The 20071-nt window shown below is 44.5% G+C and overlaps 1 protein-coding gene across 1 annotated transcript in view; it reads right to left on the bottom strand.

Moving 5' to 3' along the window:
* Positions 1–8234: 8234 nt before the first annotated feature.
* Positions 8235–20071, bottom strand: part of MGMT (O-6-methylguanine-DNA methyltransferase) — a 119804-nt gene continuing 107967 nt past the window's right edge. The window contains exons 5-6 of the mRNA XM_030453384.1: positions 15462–15601; positions 8235–9112 (exon numbers count right to left, since the gene is read on the bottom strand). Coding sequence (XP_030309244.1) covers positions 8972–9112; positions 15462–15601 — 281 coding nt within the window. The 3' untranslated portion in view covers positions 8235–8971. The remainder of the gene's footprint in view (positions 9113–15461; positions 15602–20071) is intronic.

The raw sequence follows: 20071 nt of genomic DNA, 5'->3' as shown, positions 1-20071 counted from the left end.
GATCAGGATGGGGTGGGCTTTGCTTGGTAGCCTTTGCTGCCACAGCCCTCTCTGTCTCTTTGTTGCCTCCTTGCAGGACTCTTCCCTTTCTGCTGCAGAGAACTGGGTTTATTCTGGAAGAACATTGTTAACCTCCCCCCAGCTGACAAAAGGCAGAGATGCTCTATAAATAACCCACCCTGCATGGCTGGATGGGTTGGATTTTTATTAATTTTGTTTTGGGTGTATGTGCACACTCACAGAGGTGAGAGTTTTGATAGGAATGAAAATAGGAATTAGGTTCCCAGTGTTAAATTTCCCCCCTTGAAAATAAAAGCAGACAGAGCTTTCCCTGCCCTCCCTCCCCACCTGCTGGCAAGCAGATTCTGGCCACTCCAAAGCCCTTTTTTAGCACCCTTAGCAGCCAAACATTATTTGTAGTGCTGGCACCTCAAACAAACCAAAACAAACAGGAGCCATGCAAAATTAACACCCAGGCAGCACAGTGCAGTTAATCCTCTATTCACCATCATATCAAAGCACTTTTTAAATTTTTGTTACTTTTTCTGTGCTTCATCTTACCCAAAGCCACTATTTTTGCTGCATCTCTCATTCAACCCAAGCCTGGACACAAACCTCTCTCTTCGGCCAGACCATGGCAGGTTAAAGCTGCTCCTTCTCTCAGCAGGAGAGCTGGTACCTCCCAGAACTTTGGAAAGTAGCTTAACAGTCACTGAACCAGTTGAGTTTAATTCATTTACATGGCCTCTCAAATAGTAATTACAAAGACTGCATCACCCCCAGCTTGTGGCTGCAAGGAATTGAGCAAAAAAATCATTTACTTGGGTGGCTTCCTGGTTTGGGGTTGCTCGTACTGATACAACCCTTCCACAAGTGTGAAGAAATATTAGTATTTCTTTTTTGTACAAGGATATTTTGAGTCAGATCAGCAGCACTCAGTAAGGTACAGCTCAGCATCCACAGCACCATGGAACTGCTTTGAAACATCTGTAAGTCATTTGGGGATTCCAGCTGTGGGCAAAGAATAAATATGGTACCTTTTTTCCTTCAGAAGCACCTTTAGCAGGCACTCTTCCAATAACTCTGTAGTTTCCTTTCCTACAGCAAGAACAGCAAAACTTTACAAAGTTCCAGTTTGGGACATTTCCAGTCCCTGTGCTTTAGCTGAAATATCCACAGACTTGGTCAGACCTCTTTCTCAATAGATGAAAGCATCCTCAAAAATGACCACAACCACACCCCAGCAGTCTGTAAACCAGGCTGTGTTTCTTTGCAGGTAAAACAAAAAAAAAAAGAACCCAAGAGGCATCCCTGAGGAGAGGAGAGGAGCCCAGCAGTGGGAGCAGCAGGTACACAGATGCCAAGAGCAGATGATCTGCCCACCGTAATTAAAAAGAGGGACTTCATAAAAACTCTCAGGGAACCAGGAGATGCCAGAAAAACTTCAGTGGAGCAGTGGGTTTTTAGCTCAGGCAGTGGGAAACGAGGAGAAGGGGATTGAGAAGAGGCAGGTCACAGCAGGGACAGCTATCCTGAGCTGACAAAACTTCCCAGGCTCTGCACTCGACCTGTGATCAATCGCCCAGACACACAAAGCACCGGCTGCAACCAGGAGCCATCCTCCTAATGCATGTCACAAACCTCATAATTCCACTTGGAATGAGACAACAGCAAGTTAAATTCCTGGATCACTGTCACAGTGTCACTTACAGAAGAAGTTGCACTGGGGAACTATTGGCTGTTGGAGTAATTTGAATGGAAATGTCACTTTTCACAACCTGTGATTTGAGGTAAGTGCCCTGCTAGGGCATGGCAGCTCTGGCAGGCAGCACAGCTGACTGTACATCCCCTCCTGCAACCCACTCTGCCAAAAATCCACATTCCCTTCCCTGCACCACCCTTCATTCATGTGGACAAACATTCTCCATCTCTTTCCACAGCCCAATTTTAAATCTTAGTGTTCTGTTCAAAGGCCTGGGATTCAAGACCATCCAGACCCAGCAAAGCTGCTGGGGGATGAATCGATTCATTGAGGTTCATGTTGACCTCTGGGCAGGTTTTGCCTGAGTAAGGACTTCAGAACATGGTCAATATGTCCTACTGCTAAATACTGGCAGGAGTTGCTATGTAAGGGTGTGCACAGCTCACACACAGCTGGGACAGATTCAGTCCATTCCCTGTACTGCATGGGGAGAAAAGAGTGCTGTGCAGAACTGCCAGTTCTGCCTAGTGCCTGCCCTTCAGTAACACCCTTATGTATGTTATATACACTTTTTTTCAGGTTATTTATATACTTATATATATATATATACACATACATGAAATGCAATGCATCCAAGTGCAGGACATGTGCACTGAATTGCCTGGACTGATGCAGAAGCCAAGAGTCAAACTAGCACAGTGATCAGTCAGAGCAGCTCTCAAATGTTTAACTCCAGTCCCTTCAGCACCAATCCAACCCAGACTGGTTTCAAAGCATCCAAACCCCCCGGTTTAATGAAATCACAGCCTTCAGGAAACCAGAATAAAGGCACCTGCAGAGCTAAAAACAACAGAAAGTAAGAGCAGGAAACATGGGCTATGAATAATACAGCTGGCAGGAGGATGGAGTGAAAAGGCAAGAAGTGGAAAGTTGTCATGGGATGGCTGCTGCCCCCTCAGAGCATGCACAGCCACATCCCAGGCAGGTGAATGAGTCCTGCACCTGCAATTTGAAAATCAAAAAGGAGAAATACTTAACCTGAGAGATCTCTTCTTGCCTCGGGAGCTGTGCTGGGCTGAGCTATGAGGCTGGGTCGTTTGTGGGTTTCTCCTCCTTGGACAAGCAGGTTGCCCTGTTTTATAGAACATAAATATTCTTCTTGCTGAAAAGCAGCAATGTGACAGCAGGCTGCTTGGACTTTGCCATCCTCTCCATGCAGGGGACAGTATAGACACTATCAGGCTGCTCATACATTGCCCGCGGTGCCACTGGCACTGGGGTTTCTCCAGGCAGAGGAAAGCACAATTATTATTATTTTTTGCTTCGAAACAAGTAGCTTACTGAGTCAGTAAATGCAGTGGGTTTGGTATTTTTTGTTGTTGGTGTTTTGTTTTTTTTTTTTCCTTCAGTGCCAAACATAAATACAGCAGGAAGGAAAAAAAATAAAAAAACGTGACACGAAAGAAATGGAAAAACAAGCCAAATTTAGATTTTGCCTGCAGGATAACTGACAAACCAAGAAGCTTTCCTGGCTTCAAAACAGCTCCTTGGGATCACAGGTGGTTGTATTCTGCAAGGGTGAAAAGCAAAGCTCTCTTGTCTCACAGTGATGCTTCCCGGGCACCCTCCTCTGTCGCAGCCATGTGTGCCCAGGCAGGGGAGGCTGGAGCCTGCTGCAAGGCTCTGTTGGACTATAAACCAATGGTATTTGCTTTACCTGTGCACTATCTTCCACGGAACAAAACAACATTTACATCTGGGATCAATTTCCTTGAAATTAAAGTGCAGCTGCTATATCTCTTCTGCATCAAAAGTATAGTGTTAAGGCTGTAAGGTACAGACAGTTACACATTCCTTTGCATTGTAATATTTAGATTTGTGTCATTTTCCATCTGAAGTAAAAAGCATCTTTAAATAAATGAGTGATCTTATACTGCATATTTTATGGGCTGTGTACTCAGCAATATATGGCTATGTTTGCAACGTGCCTGTACTCATCTCTGATTTCAAACTATGCATTTAGACCTTGAATTTTAATGCTTAAATGAAAATGTGGAGTAGGAATAATTTGGACTGCATGGGCAGTGCAACCCGGGGCCAGCGTCTCACCCTCCTCAGAGTTTCTTCCTTACAGCTAGCCTAAATCTGCCTTTTTGGTTTTAGTTTCAAACCACTGCCCTCTGTCCTACCTGTGCAGCACCTCAACAAATGACTCGGCAGGAAGAGGTGCTGTCTAGCATCACATCACCTGAACCAGAGCCCTCCAGCTGCAGGCTGTGTGTTCAGCTCTGTACCATGTGGGCATGGACAGGAACCACAGCTCCTGCAAGAGCCATAACCTGTGCTGCAGCCTCTGCTGAAAACAGCTGCACAGGAACCCCAGCAGATAAAACCCTGTAGGACCCCAACATCTTCTGCTCCAGCTTTGGCAAAAGGAACTTTTCCAGCACAATCCTGCAGTGGTTGACATAAGGACACAAGACTGTGGAAAAAAAAAAAAAAAAGAAAAAAAGGCTGCTGCTCATCTGAAGCAGTCAGATTGTGTACCTGGACTTCATCCACTGCCTGGAGAAGAGCGACATCCAATTAGTCCAACACAGCTTCTTCACCATGCCCAGGTTGGGAAACAGATTGAAGGGGTCAAAAAAATTCAGAAGGCTCCACATGATCTGACATTTGCCTTGTCACAATTTTCTTGACAAGCAGAAGGTCGGAGACAGCCTGTTGGTCATCAGGAGCAGAGGGATGGGCAGCCTGATCACTGAGCTGGGGACAAGAAACCCATCAATTAGCAAGCACTCTGCGCCTGCTCCAACCACCGAGCTCCTCAGGAACTCTGGTGGCTTCAGGCTGCTCTTTTTAGAGGACAAACATGTTGCAGAAGAGTGTCTGGAACATCCAGACATTGCTTTGGCTTGTGGCTGCTGCAGCTGCAGAGATGATCTCCAGTTCGAGTGACACTGGGAGGTTCAAACTTCATCCCAGCCCCAACCTCTCTGCACCCGACTGTATTTGCACAACATCCTCTGCTGCAAAATGCAGAAGTGGGGGAATGAAGTGACTTTTTAAGAATAATATCCCAGTTTCATTTCATTTTTGGCTTTCACTTCCCACCTGCCTGTCCACTTCCCTGCCCTGCCCCAGGCCCGCTCACTGCCACAGATGAAAAGCCCTCTTTAAAATAATTAAATAAAGCACTTAAAGAGGATTTAAAAAAAAAAAAAAATTGATAATGTACTGTAAGGGATCAATCTTAATTACTGCCCAGGTGGAATTTCTGTCTTCTGGCTTTTTTCACCGCAGAAGAACCCACCCAGCCAGCCCAGCCATTAATGAGAACCGTTTCGGGCCGGTTACCAGCAGCCTTTCATCAGCCCCCGGGGCTGCCAGCCCCCTGCTCACGTCAATTGTCACCTTGGGGTCCGGCTACCGCGTCCCCTCCCACCGCCCGCGGCTGATGGAGCCCAGACCCATCACCCCCCCCCGGGGCCGGCTCCGGGCAGGCTCCCCCGGCCCCCGCTGCCACCCCCACGTTCTTCACACGGGCCGGGGGCTGGTCCGGATCAGGGGCTGCAGCACCGGGCCCGGGGAGGAGGGAAACGGAGGTGGCTTCCCCTCCCCAGCCTTCGGTCTGCAGCCATGGGGACACCGGGGTCCCCTCCTCACCTCCCCTGTGATGGAGATGAAAGGGACTGGAATACTGGGGGTGGAAAAAAACCCCAAACCAAACAACATTGGTTTTGGTCGTCCTGAAAAAATGGTGTGCAACGAAAATAGTGATGTTAAAAGTCACTCACCTGGAAATCCCAGACTTAAGGGCAGGGAGACTGAAAGTTTTGCTGGGGGAAGTCTAATGGATAAGGGAAAAGAAGGGAAAGGGGATAGAAGGGAAAGGAGGGAAAGAAGGAGGGAAAGAGGGAAAAGGGGGGAAAGGGGGGAAAGAGGGGAAAGAGGGGAAAGGGGGGAAAGGGGGAAAGGGGGGAAAGGGGGGAAAGGGGGGAAAGGGGGGAAAGGGGGGAAAGGGGGGAAAGGGGGGAAAGGGGGGAAAGGGGGGAAAGGAGGAAAAGGAGGAAAAGGAGGAAAAGAGGAAAGTGGGGAAATAGAAGGGAGAGAAGAGTGAGGAGGAAAAGGAGAAGAAAAAAAAGGAAAAAAAGGGAAAAGAGGAAAAAAAAAACCCAAACCAAACCAACCAACCAACCAAAAAATATGAAAAAAAAGCAACCCTGGGAGAAACAGTCCTTCCCCAAGGCACAAAGAAAGTGTATTTGTTACTCATCCCCACATGTGCTATCTGAAAGGACAGCAGCCCCCAGTCCTGGGCCAAGCTGGCTTTGCACCCAGTGTGACTGGAGGGTCCTGTGGGACAGAGAGGGCACCCAGACACATTCCCATGGGTTCTCCAGCTGGGGGCAGGAGCAGGGAGTGGAGGGTCCGGCTCATCCGGGCAGGGGAGATTTAGAGAGAAGCCTTTGAATGGTATTTCTATTCAATTTCTGTAAGAATATAAAAGGAATTACAATTAAATCTGTAAATGCAATTCTTTGAGGATTTTCACATTCCTGTAAGATTCTTACTGAGAAATTACTCCTGAAACAGCACATAAATCTTACAGGACTCCCCTCGGATTACTGTGCTTTAAGTTTTTAAGCAATCTTTCTCAAGGTTTATTCTTTTCTTGCATTTTCTTTCTGGAAGCAGGTCCTCAGCATCACCTTTCACCATGAATAAACATTTTAAAGCCAAGTCTACCTCTCTGACCTGGGTGCAGCACTTGCCATCAAGATTATAATTTTTAAATCTGGTAAAAGATTGGGCAAACTTTTTAAAGTTCTCTGAGTAAAGTTTAGGAAGTTGTGATATTTCTGGAAGAAATAATGACCTGTGATGTTCAGAGAAACAGTCGTTTAAAATCATAGCTTATTGTTGGTAACTTAGTTTTCTTTGTAAAGTGACAGCACTGTCCTACACACTGCACCACCCTTCCTTACTCAGCTGCTACTCCTTGTAGCAAATATCAAAGCACCACTGAAAAAAAGCTTGAGAACTGCTTTTAGAGAAATTAAGTGGAAAATATCTGGGACAAATCCTTCTTGCCCTGATGACTAATTTCCTCTAATTCCAAACCAATCAGGCTGCACACGAGCAGAAAAACTTGGGCCCAGATCTAAAAATGTCCCTACAATGAATCAGTTTTCTGTTTTAAGATGGTTCCAAGATGAGCTCATTATGTTGCATGAAAGTGATCTGTAACCATCCTCAAGCCTGAGGCCCTTTCTTCCCATTTGGTATTGATACATAGGATGGAGTCTGCATTTTTTTTAATCTGGTGTAAAACAGTACAACCAGTGTAGCTGCAATTCCATTGTAAATCTGACGTAGGAAATGCAACATAATCCTTCAAAAATATTTCTGTTGGCCTTAGACTGGCTGCAGAGGGGGGGAGAATAAAAAGGGGGAAGGGAAGGAAGAGAAACCCAGTGCAGAATCCTGTCTCTTCCATGGTCAAGGGCACCCGTTTCATTATAAATGTCGTTCTGCCAAAACAAATATTATTTTTTGAATCTTTCATTATCTCCCTTTCCCTGGAAAATGGGCTGAAACCAGCATGTGTTGGTATTAGATGCTCACAGGGCCAGCTGTCGTGCCTGGCTGCACAGTGGCTCAATGTCAGCAGTTCAAAAGCACGGCGAAGCTGAGCAGGAGGAAACTTGAGAGGTCAAAAGAACCCAATTCCAGGCAAAAAAAACCCCAAACAAATCCATATTTTCGTGGGTGCAGGGGCTGTGCTGGCCCCTGAACTCCCAGTTTGGGTGCCAGCACAGCCCCAGCACCCCCAGACCCAACTCTCATCCATCCTAACTGCAAAAATAAAGATACAGCCCTGAAGAAGCAACTTAAAAACAAGGGATGTAAACGTGAGCAAGGTTAAAGTTGACATTTGCTACTGTTGGTAGCAATGTATTCTAAAAAAAAAATATATATATATATGTGTGTGTGTGTGTATATATATATATATATATATATATATAAAATACACCCAAACTGTACATATTATAAGGCTATATTTTTATCTCGGGGTTCTGGTGACACGTACAAACCACTTGAGCTTTGCTTCTGTGGTTTATATTGCCACCAGAAACCCTTGATAAAAATACAGCTTTATATGGTACAGTTGGGTATACTTTATTTTCTCCATATATCACAGGCTGTGTTTTATTTATAAACATACACGGAGACACTTGGACATGCAAAGCAGTTTTTTTTTTTATTGAAGTAATTCTGAGGTATCAATACCACTATATTAACTAACGCATTGGAACACAGTAATTTCTTGGTTAGCAACGGCCTTTCTAAAGAGGCACCTATGAAAATATGATAAAACACATGAAAAAAAAAAATATCAGTATTTCCATGTTGGAATTTATGATTCCCATACTGGAAATTTCAGCTCCTGGTAGCTGGTGCTTGCAGAGAACCCTGCTTAAACCACCTCAAAATTTAGCTTTAACATATCTCAGATAATCAATTCCTTTCTGATAGAGAAATTAAGCTCAGTGTGACAGAGGAATGCAAAAATCTAAAGGAAAAAAATCAAATTATAACAGGAAATGTGCTGCTGGGAAAGACACAGCTCTATTGAGTCCCCCAGTATTTTGCGGGAGCGGCGCTCATCAAACTGCTTATTTAAAAGATGCTTTTCACACCATCTCCCAGCAGCTTTGCTTCTACCTGCTTTGAGGCACCATTCACAAGAGCAAAAATTTGATCCCCATCTCCTGCAATCCACCAAGGAAAGCTGGGAAGGAGCAATCCAGGAGCTGGGTGCTCTGGAACGCATCTCAACCTGCCACCCGTGCTCCCGTTGCCATCAACCCCTGTCCGGGCACACCAAGGAGATGTTTCCTCTGGGAGAGGCACCACCTCCCATTTGCCACAGCCATTCCTCTCCCTTATCCCTGCTTTAATGGACATTAAAAATAGAACAAAACAGGAGTGGAGATGGGAACAAAAATCTGTGCGCGCCAAGCCTGCCCCGCTGTACTCATTCTGCTGTAAAATGTAAAAACAAGAAAGGGCAGGCGAGCTGCCTCCCTCAGGACACATCCTGCTTTTTTAATATACTGGTGCCACCACGCATTTCACTTCGGATGTTGCATTATATTTATATGTCACTCAAATATTTACCATTTTGCTGAATTCTGCTGGGTGCTGGAGAGCTTGTTACAAGCCGAGCCCGGGCGGCCGTACACGCTCTGCGGCTGAGCCCCATCAATGTGGCAACTTCTGCTGCTTCTCCTTCTGCAGCCTCTCGTGTGACAAAAGCCACTCTTTCAGAAGGTGTCCTCCTCCGTAGTTGCCACTCTGCCCACTGCTGCGGATCACCCTGTGGCAGGGGATGATGATTGGGATCTGGGGAGGAAGAAACAAAAAACAAGGGTGAGAGGGGAGGGTGAGGCCACGGGGAGCAGAGCTATGAGAGGTGCCCATAAATCCAGCACTAAACCATTCGTTGGCTGCCACTGGGCTGGCAGGGACAGGGAGGGAGGTGTCCACGTTAAAGGTGACACTGGTGGCATCAGGTTGTGTCCCAGGAGGATGGGGCAGTTGTGGCATCAGGACCGGGTTCCTGGCTGAGCTGCCACGGTGCAGGAGCAGCACTGACCACAGGCTCTGGAAACCAGCCCAGCTCTCAGGGAAAGATAAACATGGAGAGAAATTTTAAGGATGTAAAGCCTTAAAAGGGAAATCCCATCTGTAACACCCCAGATACAAAACTCCATATAGATAAAAACTTCAGATTTTCCTGCCCTCTGCCAGCCCCTTCCAGCAGCCAGCACCTCAGTGCCCAGGGTGGGAGATGGAGCCTCAGAGACCCAAAATGCACACGAAGAGAACACAGAGGTCCAGGACAACTATTAAACACCATCCCAGGATTAAATCCCTCCCTTATTTTTTGGAAACAAACAAACAAACAAACAAACAAAAATAATCACTGAGAGGAGAATATCCATGAGCAAGCTCCCATGGCAGATCCTCCTCCTCTCACTCCAGCCCCTGCTGAAAAATTCCACACAAGAGCATGGCCCTATTTATTATTTAACAGCAAGTCAATCCAAAATGGGTTGTGAATTTTTAAAACCTACAACAGGAGAGATTTAATTCACACCTAACCAATTTAAAGAACTTTTACTCCTCCCCTCCTTCTACTTTGTATCATTTATAGCCAAATGTCATGGATTCTGAAAAATCAATGCAAGAAGTTACCTAATAGACTGATAATGCAGAGAAGTACAGGAACGTGGGGTGTTTTTTTAAATTTTTTATTACAGGTGATTATCATAGTTGAAGTACACACCATAAAAAATGCAATACATCATCTCTAATCAGGCTGTGCATGTTTTGGTAACTGCATAGTAATTCGATTGCAATGATATAGCTGTGAAAACAGCAACTCTCTCAACAGTGCAGCTTTGACAGATCTGTATATATTTTAAGTCAAAAAGTATAGTCTATTCCTACATACATACACAGACAAATTACATACTGTACACTGATTTATTTTAATTCCATTTAATAGTTATTTCAGAACAGTTCAAGCTGTGCTTACATAAGAGTCTGGGGCACACGGACCCCAGAGTAGCTGGAGAGATACTGGCCAGAGCTCTCTAAACTGTTTTTTGGGCATTCTTTTGTTTTTGTCAGCTTATTTCAATGGTTGAAATTGAAAATCTCAATCTCAGCCCACAGGCTACTGCATGAAACAGGAATACACCCAGGTGCTTACTGTTAATCATGGTTTAATAGAAAATGCTTATACTATCTGTTTCCTGGGAGCTGGCAATGCCACAAGTGAATTGTGCATCTGTGACAACTCCAGTGAGCAACACTAAAACCCTGACACCACCCCATGCCATTCAGTGCCTGGGTTTATGACTTCTCGAAAGAAGTTGGTTCTTTGCAAGTTTGTTTGGTTTGTTTTTTTTTCCTGGTTTGGGATTTCTTCCCCTTTCCAACCCACATGTGCAGGTTACTGCAGGAAGATTTCCCTAAGTGACAAAGCCATAACAACACACAGTGAAAAAACCTACAAGGTTAATTTGCTATTCTTTAAAAATGTGTACAGTAAATCAGCATACTTTTGATGGTAAAAAAGAAAGAAAAGGACTTTTTTCTGGTGTTTGGGTCTTAGGTGGTCCCCATGTCAGTGCAGGACCCATTCACAAACACAGGGACACGTGGCTGTGTCACCTCCCACTGAGCAAGAAGAAGAGGGTATGAAAGAAATGTAGCTTTTTCCACACCTGAAATAAAGAAAGTCACATGGAGTTTGTCCTCACATATGCAGGCACCCATATGTCACCCTCCATGGCATCAGGAGGGAAAGAAAACAGAGAGCAAAGACTGCATCAGCCCCGTAATTTAAATATATTGAATATGGCTTCAGTTGGGCTTAATAGTGGTGACAACTTTCAGACTACTAAAATAATTAAACCTGCTAAAATTTATTAGGGCCCTAAGGACATTTTAGAGGGAGTACTACCCTAGTCTGCAGCTTTAATGCCTTGGCTATATTTAATGTAATTTTTATCAATAACCAAGCAGCTCATAATATTACAGCTCCACTGAAATCCTCATGCTGTGAAATCTAATTCATCTAATACATGAATCCATCACTTACACAGACCCTACCTCCAACACTATAAAACTTCCAAACCCATAGATTTGTCTCCAAGAACAACAAAAAAATCCAACATGAAGGGGCCCTGGGATCGATACCGGAGTCCCTCTGATTCGGGCACCAGCTGAATATTTTCTCCAACTTTGCTTTTGTTCTTCTGGGTAGAGGCCCACAAGGGAAAGAGCTTGTTTTCACTTGCAGCCTCATCAATACCTAAATCCTGGTGAACAAGTGACACTGAGAAGCTGTAATCAATAGCTCCCTGTGCGTTTTTTCTTCTGGTCAAATGGTTCAGCGCTACTGACAGCCCTGACACTCAGAACATGATGCTAAATCTTTATCAACAGCCATCTGGGTGACTGGCAGAACAAGACTGGGGCAGTCATTAACGCTCGTGGCAATCTGTGAATAAACTAACTCCTGGAGAACACGTTTGTTTAGAAAAAAAAAAAAAAAAAAAAAGAAAAGAAAAAAAAGGTGGGGAAAAAATACTCCCTGCACAAGGTATCGATCGCCTCTGAACTGCGTTTAGCAAATTCCGTCTGCGGGAGGAGCGGAGCCGTGCTCTGCCACAGCCCTCTGCTCATTAAAGAGTTTGCAATGAGAACCTGGCCATCCCGTTTGAGTGCTGATGGGCTGGTGACCTCCAGCACCTGCCAAACACAGCTCCTCTGCAAGGGGAGCAGCTGGAACCTCACCTTACAATGCACAGGAATCACACTTGCAGAAAAAGAACTGTTCTGTTTGCTCAGGTCCTCTTGCTTTTTCTGCCTCTCTTCACCATCAGAACCCAACATCCCGATGTGGTCCCTCTCCATCACCAGCCAAGGAAGGAATTCAAGCCCAAATACTTTTACACATCCATGTTTCAAATCCATACTTCCCAGTCTTCTCAGAAATGCACAGTTACCTTCCTATCACCAACGTTTAAAACCTTTTGGCGGACAACATCCTTGACTCAGGATGGATCAATCTCAGCATCAAGCTGCACACTAAGCTGGGCTTCAGCCTCAGCACTGACATAATGCGAGGGAATATAAACCCCAACGTGTGCAGCTACAGCTGCTGCTAACAGGCCGCTGCAGATGTCTTATTTAAGGCACAGAACAGTCATTTAGGATGGCCTTGGACTAATCAGCCCAACATTCGCCATCTCCCATGAGTCGCTGTGATTTCTTTTTGATCCTCCTATACTAGTCTAATGAGATTTTTAATTGAACTTTATGGGTTCCCTTTGAGGACCACAGACCTTGCAATCAATCTGAACCGCAGTAAACTACTTGAAGTTTTCTCTTGTGAAAGGTGAGCCATCCCCACACCATGCTCCTTGGCATAAATTGAGGCAAAGATGTTGTGTCTTTCAGCTGCTGCTGCTGGCACCTCTTCCACCTTCTCATAAAGTTGAAGGTCATCATATGAATTATGTGAAACAACCCCACTACAAAAGGGAAACCTGTGGAATGCACACTACCAAAATTAAAGACCAACCCCTGGATTGTAGAAGGGAGAAATGTTCTGGTGGTGTGTGGAAAAAGGTGAGATAAGCAATTTTATCGTCACGTTCGAGTAATAAAAGGAACGCCAGGCTCAGGCTTATTTCAAACATTCATTTGCACTGTTATTACTCTCCTCATTAAATCATGTTTATGATTTTAGTCACCATGCTTATAATTTAGTCCTTTCATCTCAAGAAGCATCAAGGTGCAAACCTGTCACAATTCTGCTGTTTTGCACAGCTCCTGCAGCAATCATTACTCAAAATATTCACTTTTATTTTGCATTCACCATGAAAGCATTCACTGATCCCAGCTTTGCTCCTGCAAACAGAGATCACAGACCTGCTGCTCAACAAAACCTCACAGTTCTGCAACAGTTTTGAAGGAATCACTCCTCCAGCCCTGCAGCTGGGGTTGCAGGGGTGGCAGATAACGTGGTGAATTTAAGGAGGTGTTTAGTTAGCCTGGAAGCTCAGTACCCCATCTGATAAACAGACTGCCAGGGTGTTAGTACACAGGTATCCTACAACTCCATGCAGGCAGCATGGAGAAAAACTCCCAGAAAAACTCTCATCATGTCCAACTAGCTGAAGCTTCCCAGCTCAATAAAGGACAACCCTGATGTTTTAAGGGTGCATCAGATTTTCCTACGTCACAGCTCCTGCAAGCAGCAGAAAGCTGCATCATCCCCACACTCTGTTGTACTTGACAATACAAACTATTTTAATATGATGGAATGCTCCCCCATATAATATGGTGTACATTAAGATAAGGCAATACAATGCAAACCTAGAGGAAAACAGTTCTCAAAGAATAACGATACAGTGTTGTGCAAAAGGAGATGTAATTGCCATCGCCTAGAAATGTACCCAGCTTTGCCCTCAGGCTGCAGTGGAGCAGCAGCATCCAAAGTAGCAGTAACAGCAGGTTGTGGTGTGAAAATTCCTGCTTTTTCCCCAGTGAGGAAGGATGAAAATAGTTCTGAAAATATACAGCAAAGCTACTGCAATTTTTCCTTTTTAAATGGGGTCCTATCTTATTATTGCTTTTTCCCATCCCGTACCATGTATTTCCTGTCCCCAGCAGAAATTTTTTTAAAGCCCATTATAGATAATAATGTATAGCTTTAGGGAAAAAGAGCTATATTAATATAATACCACCCCAATATTGCTTAATAGAAAAATTAAAAAAAAAATAATAATCAGTGCTGTAATGAGAGCCTTGCCTGTTCCAAAAGGCATTTTTATCCCTACACATCTCCTGTAGCTAAGCTGTAATTTCCTGCATTTTTCACAACCAAACACACACTAATAGTACTTTTGTAATTAAGTGTGAGCACCTACTGTGCTAGAAATCTTTACCTGGCCCTTCAGAGCTCTGAGCCACACTAAGCAGGTTGGCCATGCACAGAAATGCAGGCTGATTTTATGAATGAGGTGAAATATACAGATAATATGCGGCGTTGCAAAAAACCCCAAGCCCTGAAACCCTCACCTTTATTATTTTTATCTGCAAAGCCACTGAGCTCTGGGGAAAACAGATTTTCTAACCCACTTTCCAACTCTATGTTGCAGCCTCACAGGTAACTTCTTAAAGAAAATAGTGAGAGGACTGAGGGTAAAAACAAGAGGAGGTGAAAGATGCCAGCAGGAATAATGCTGGTGGAAAGGAGAGGATCTGGGGTATGGAAAGACACATGTTGCTGCAGGCAAGTGGTAATGAGGGGAAACATGCTAAAGAATGGCCAGAAAGGCCACAATAACATTAACAGAAATGAAAGTTTAAAAAAAATTTTTGAGGGCAAGAGGCAAGGGAATGACCATGTAGGGACAGATACAGTGGTGTTCCCTTCACCAGCTGTTCCTTGCCTTTGCTGGTACCACACCAGCCAGTGTGATCCAGGTGGATAAGCACATCTGGAAATCTAAACATGGACAACTAAAAGGGAGAGATCATCACTGGGAAGACAGACAAAGAGCCCAAGTATTCTAAAATACTGTTTTTCCAAAATCCACAGGCCTAACCTAGAGCTCTGCTCCCTCCAGCTGGTTTGTACTCAGGTGACTCACCTATATCTAGTGAGAAATGTCATTTACAGCTGGTTTGGAGCACACGGGGAGGAAAAAACCCATATTGACAATTTGATTCAAAGGTGTAGCTACGTGATTTAAAATCCCTCCTCTTCCACATTTTCAGAAACAGATCCATGGCAGAGAGGATGCACTGCTGTTAACAACCAAAGCTACTCAGACCCTGTCAAAACTGAAGTCCCTGTGGGGAAATAAAAAACTTCCCTCACCCAAGGATACATAGGAAAGTTGGAGAACAAGAAAATGTGTAGAGGCTGCTGAATTAAAAGAAGTGCTGTGTTTCCTTTTCAACTGGAATTCCATAAATGGTAGGGGATAAATCACATTAAACGGGGCTGTGTATTACTGCTGATTAAAAACACTTACTGACCTTATTACTCATGGCAGACCAGTTTTCATAGCAGATAAATTTAATCTAATGACATTTAGCCCGCAAAGCTCTCTAAATCCACCACCTTCTCTCAACTTTAGTTAAAGAGTTGAGGTGAACTCACAGGGTTGCTCCTCATGGCTCCTCCCACAGCTCTGGCTGCTCTGCTGTTGCCTGCCAGGTCAGCCAATTGCTTGTAGGAAACGACTTCTCCAAACTCCACATCTCTCAGGAGGGTCCACAGCACTTCTTTGGTGAAGGAATCTGCAAAGCACATGAAGCAAATGCTGGTTGGATGCTGAAAAAATATCACAACAAGAACCCTGAGATGAAGGAGTTGAGAAACTCAAAGCAAAGCAGAGGCTCAACAGCAGATTTCTAACTTAAAGAGCCCCACTGCCCTGTCCTGCTTTGTACCCTGTATTATTACTGCATTTGAATACATTATTATCAGCAAGAGCACTTCAAGTCACCGAGCACTATAAAAAAAAGGATTTAAGGCTTTGATTTTCCTATATTTTTAATTTGCTTCAAGTACAATTATCCTGTTAACTCATACAATGTGCTTTTTTCCATTAAATTGGCAGAGTATAAATTAGCATAGAGTCAAATTAAAAAGGGAAGAAATAACCAGCTCTACCTATTTTACAAAGCCCTCGCATCTCCAGCTAATTTCCAACTTCAGCTGGGACACGAGGCAGAAGAAGCCCTAGAGCCAGTGGACTTGGTATTATCCTGCCTGACTGCATTTTATAGCCAAGACCCCCAAGCTACTGCTCAGCAGACATTCCAGAACATAAGGACTAGCTGTGACCTTGAATGTATGGCACTTCCTTAATGATACAGGGCTGGGGAAAGAAAGAAAGGGAAAAAAAAAAAAGTCTCTTCCATTATTTTAATTTTAATTCACCAGCAAATTGCTTCTAAGTGTTCCAATTGCTGAAATAATGAATAAGCAAATGCATTAGTACCAGCTTCCTTCTGCATGGCAGGGTTTTACCTTCCCAGCCCAGGATTATTTTACAAAAGGGAAACCCACAGCTCGGGTTTTAGTTGGGTTGAACACCTATTGCTCTTCCAAGGCACTTTGAAAAGCTTTGAAGATCCAACTACTGAATAACTTACTGAGAGGAGGGAGCTGGCAAATAAAAAAGAAAAAAAGAAGGGAAAAGAAAAAGAAAGAAATAAAAAAGGCCAAGAGAACCCTTCCCCCAGCTGAGAGCCTCAGTCTCCTGCTTTGGCATGGAAACAAACTGATTAAAAACATTTTCTTTCTTTACTTGTCACAAAAGACATTGATTATGTTACATAGGAACACAGCGAAATGTGATTTTGTTCTTAAAGGAAACCCAGACACCATTATGTGTGTGTTAAATAATAAAAATCACTTCTTAACTGAAGGGAATGATAATCACTTCATTGAAAAAATCTGTTTAGTCTTTATTATAACATTAAGCAAATTAAACATCAGCATAATCCAGGTGATACGAGAAAAGGGTCATCAAAGAAATTAACTTTGTTGTTCATTAATTTACATGGATTAGTAGAGGGCAAAGAGATAGCAAATCTGCTCTAGTTTTTTATGATATAATTTCAAACTGTACACCATTTGTGGCAGTAGGGTGACTTTGGGGTTAATCAGACTGATTTGTCCTTTTAATTGCTTTCTATTCAAAGAAAATTCATTAGATAATGTTCTCTTCAAAATTCATGAATCAATTTAACTGAAGAAACCACATTAACAGCTTTGGGTTCATTAGCACAAGCAGTCGTGTTACTGGCTGATTGCTAGGAGGGCTTCCTTTGGCAAACACATTTTGTTTACTGTGATTCCTTCAGAAAGGTTTCTTTCAAACAAAACTCTTATTTTTTTAACCTCCTTTTTAAGCCAGCAAGCTTAGTGTTAACCTCACTTGCTCAGGGGTCTGGGAGAAGTATTGCCTGATGTCATCCTTTAAATCAATGAAATGCAGGGACTGCACATTGTGGGGCACCCGAGTCCAAAAAAACCCCTTTTTTGCCCTCATTTTTGGCAGGGGAGGTGGTGGGACGGGCTGTGATGGATCCAGAACCTTCTGAAAGCCTGAAGGGAAAAGGGGAGCAGTGGGTGCAGCCTGGGCTGGAGGATGGGGCAGCTCCAGAGCCTCCCAGCATTGTGCCAAGCCATGCCCAAGTTATTGAGCACCTTTTAACCTGCCAAAAGAGGGACAGGGATTAACCTCTCCCAGCAAGCAGGGGCAGAGCTTATCCTCCTCCCAGAGCCACTGCACATCTTTCATGGGAGAATATACTGCACCCACGTAAACCACTGGAAGGTAAGAGTTCAAAAGAGTGAAATCTTTAGCAATCGTGCACATCATTTCATAAATGTATCTGAAAACTCCATTTCATCCTGTAGGGAGCAAGTGCATTAATTAGTTTAAGCAGCTCTCAGAGACAGTGCCAGAGACTGTTATTAAACTGTCTGCAAGTGTGAGTGCCTGTAAGCATAACCTGCCCAAATGAGATGCCTGAACTTTCACCAATTTCCAGCGAGTGCCAACGCTTGCTGCTGTTAATTCTCATTATGAAGTGCTGTAAAACACTCACATAAAAATTAACACACACACAAACCCCTTTGGTGTGTGAGAGCCCTCCTCCGGGAGCAGAGGATGCTCCTGCCATCCCAGAGCAGGTGCCAGCAGAGCCTCAGCTGAGCCACATCACACACATGGCATCCTCCAAGGTCCTCTCCTCCCTATGCACCCCCCTGCACCTCCCCCTGTACCTGTTCCCTCCAGCTGCAGGGACTCTGGACTGCCCTCATCTTATGGCCAACACATCTTCCTCGACATTCTCTTATTTAAGCAGCCAATAATTTCTCAGATTTTACATGGAAATGCTCACTGCAGCAATTCATCAGTTTCACAGATTCATAGCACAGTTCAGGTTGGAATGAACCATTGAAGGCCAACTAGTCCCATCCTCCTGCAGCAAGCAGGGACATCCTCAGCCAGATCAGGTTGCTCAGAGCCCCATCCCATGCCCCATATGGCCATCAGAGCCTGTACTCCTTGCTCACCAGCATACTCCTATTTGGATGACAGCAGTGAGGTTGTGTCCGTAGAGCACACTGCAGCACCATGACTGAAGGAGTGATATTCCATGAAAAAACGTGGCACTGTGCCCCAGTAGAGAGAGCATTGTATGTTCATTCCCCATTTATCTGTAGATAAATTAAGATCAACTGCAAAGCATTTGGATTAGCAACCATTCAAGCAGATGTCAGAGTAGGTGACCAGAGCAGCCTGGTCCGGTGAAAAGTGTCCCTGCCCATCTGTGTGGTTGGACTTGGATGATCTTTAAGGTCTCTTCCAACCCAAACCCGTCTGGGATTCTATGATGAAGCATTCAAAAACCCCAAACCAACTCAGCCTGCAGCACTGAGAACACCTGAAGTCATCTGCTCCCTCCAAGGCAGCACCTTTGGTGATGAGAAGTCCTTGCTGCAGACCCTGCAGTGCCCCAGCACAAACCCTGTGCCACTGCCTCTGCTACTTCTGAATACAGATGCAGTAGCATCAGTAAATACTTAATGAAATTCAAAACATCAGTTCATAAATATTAGGCAGCCCATAGTAAAACCATTAGAGGACACTGAAGTGCAGGATAATGTGGTCTGGGTGTTCTCTCCTGCTCTCCCACAGGTCACCATGTTCCCCTTTCTGAGCAGCAGAGAAACGTGGGCTCAGGGAGTGCTTCTATCAAGCTTTATGTACCTCCTATGCATCCCTGTGCCTGCAATATGGAATATAATAAAATACAAACACAACTAGAATGTATAAACACACGACATGCTGGTATCACTTCAGCAAGAAACACACCAACGTGCATCCTTTTCCACCTCCTGTTCAGCTGCCTGGCAGCAAGGTGCTGAGCTGTGCCAAAGCCCAGTTACTGGGACTCTGAGCTGTAGTTTAACACAGTTTTAAGCCCAGTTCCCTTCAGAGTGCCGAAGGGGTTGGGGGGCCAAAGAGACCTGGAGAGGTGCTTCCTCATCCACATTATCTCCTTGCAGTTCCTCTTTCCTTGCCACTAGCCCAAGGATGCTGACTCAGACCATAACCAGAAATATCTTTATTTAACTGCTGTTACTGACCTCCAAGGATCTGCTGGACAGGCAGCAGAGGGAAAGGGCAAGGTCCACCCCACTTCTTGGGACACAGCAGGAACCTCCCCATGTCTCAGCACCTTCTAAGCCCCCATCTATGGAAAGTCTCAAGTTCCCTCTTGAACTTTACTGATCAACCACGCTGTGTCATTGTGAATTATTGGAAAGTTGAGAGGAACAAAACCCCTGACTGAAGTGATGCCCGGCCTCCTAACCACAGCAGCCTGGTGTGCCTCACTCCCATAGAAATTAAAAACCTAAACCTCCCTCCATCAGGAAGGCAATCAACCAAGGACAATGGGGGATGAAAACTGCAAAAATGTTTAATAAGTAGTTTCTCCAAAGAGCTTCTCATCATCAAGAGTTTCACATCACCCAAAGAATTTTAGCAGACCCCAGACCATATTTTTCTCCATCCTCATCTCTCCCCCAGCAAAGCCACTTTAAGCCCATGGCTGCTGCTGGAGACCAAACACCCCCAGATTTCTGCCCTGCACAACCACTCCAAATCAACACCTCAGCTATGAGAAAGCCTCCAGCTTCCATTTCCCACATTTCAGCCACAGAGCAGACTTCAGCAGATG

This window comes from Calypte anna, chromosome 6 (genome assembly GCF_003957555.1).
Source record: "Calypte anna isolate BGI_N300 chromosome 6, bCalAnn1_v1.p, whole genome shotgun sequence".
In the NCBI taxonomy this organism is placed as follows: Eukaryota; Metazoa; Chordata; class Aves; order Apodiformes; family Trochilidae; genus Calypte; species Calypte anna.
Note: the sequence above shows the minus strand (reverse complement) of the source record. Positions and strands in the feature narration are given on the sequence as shown.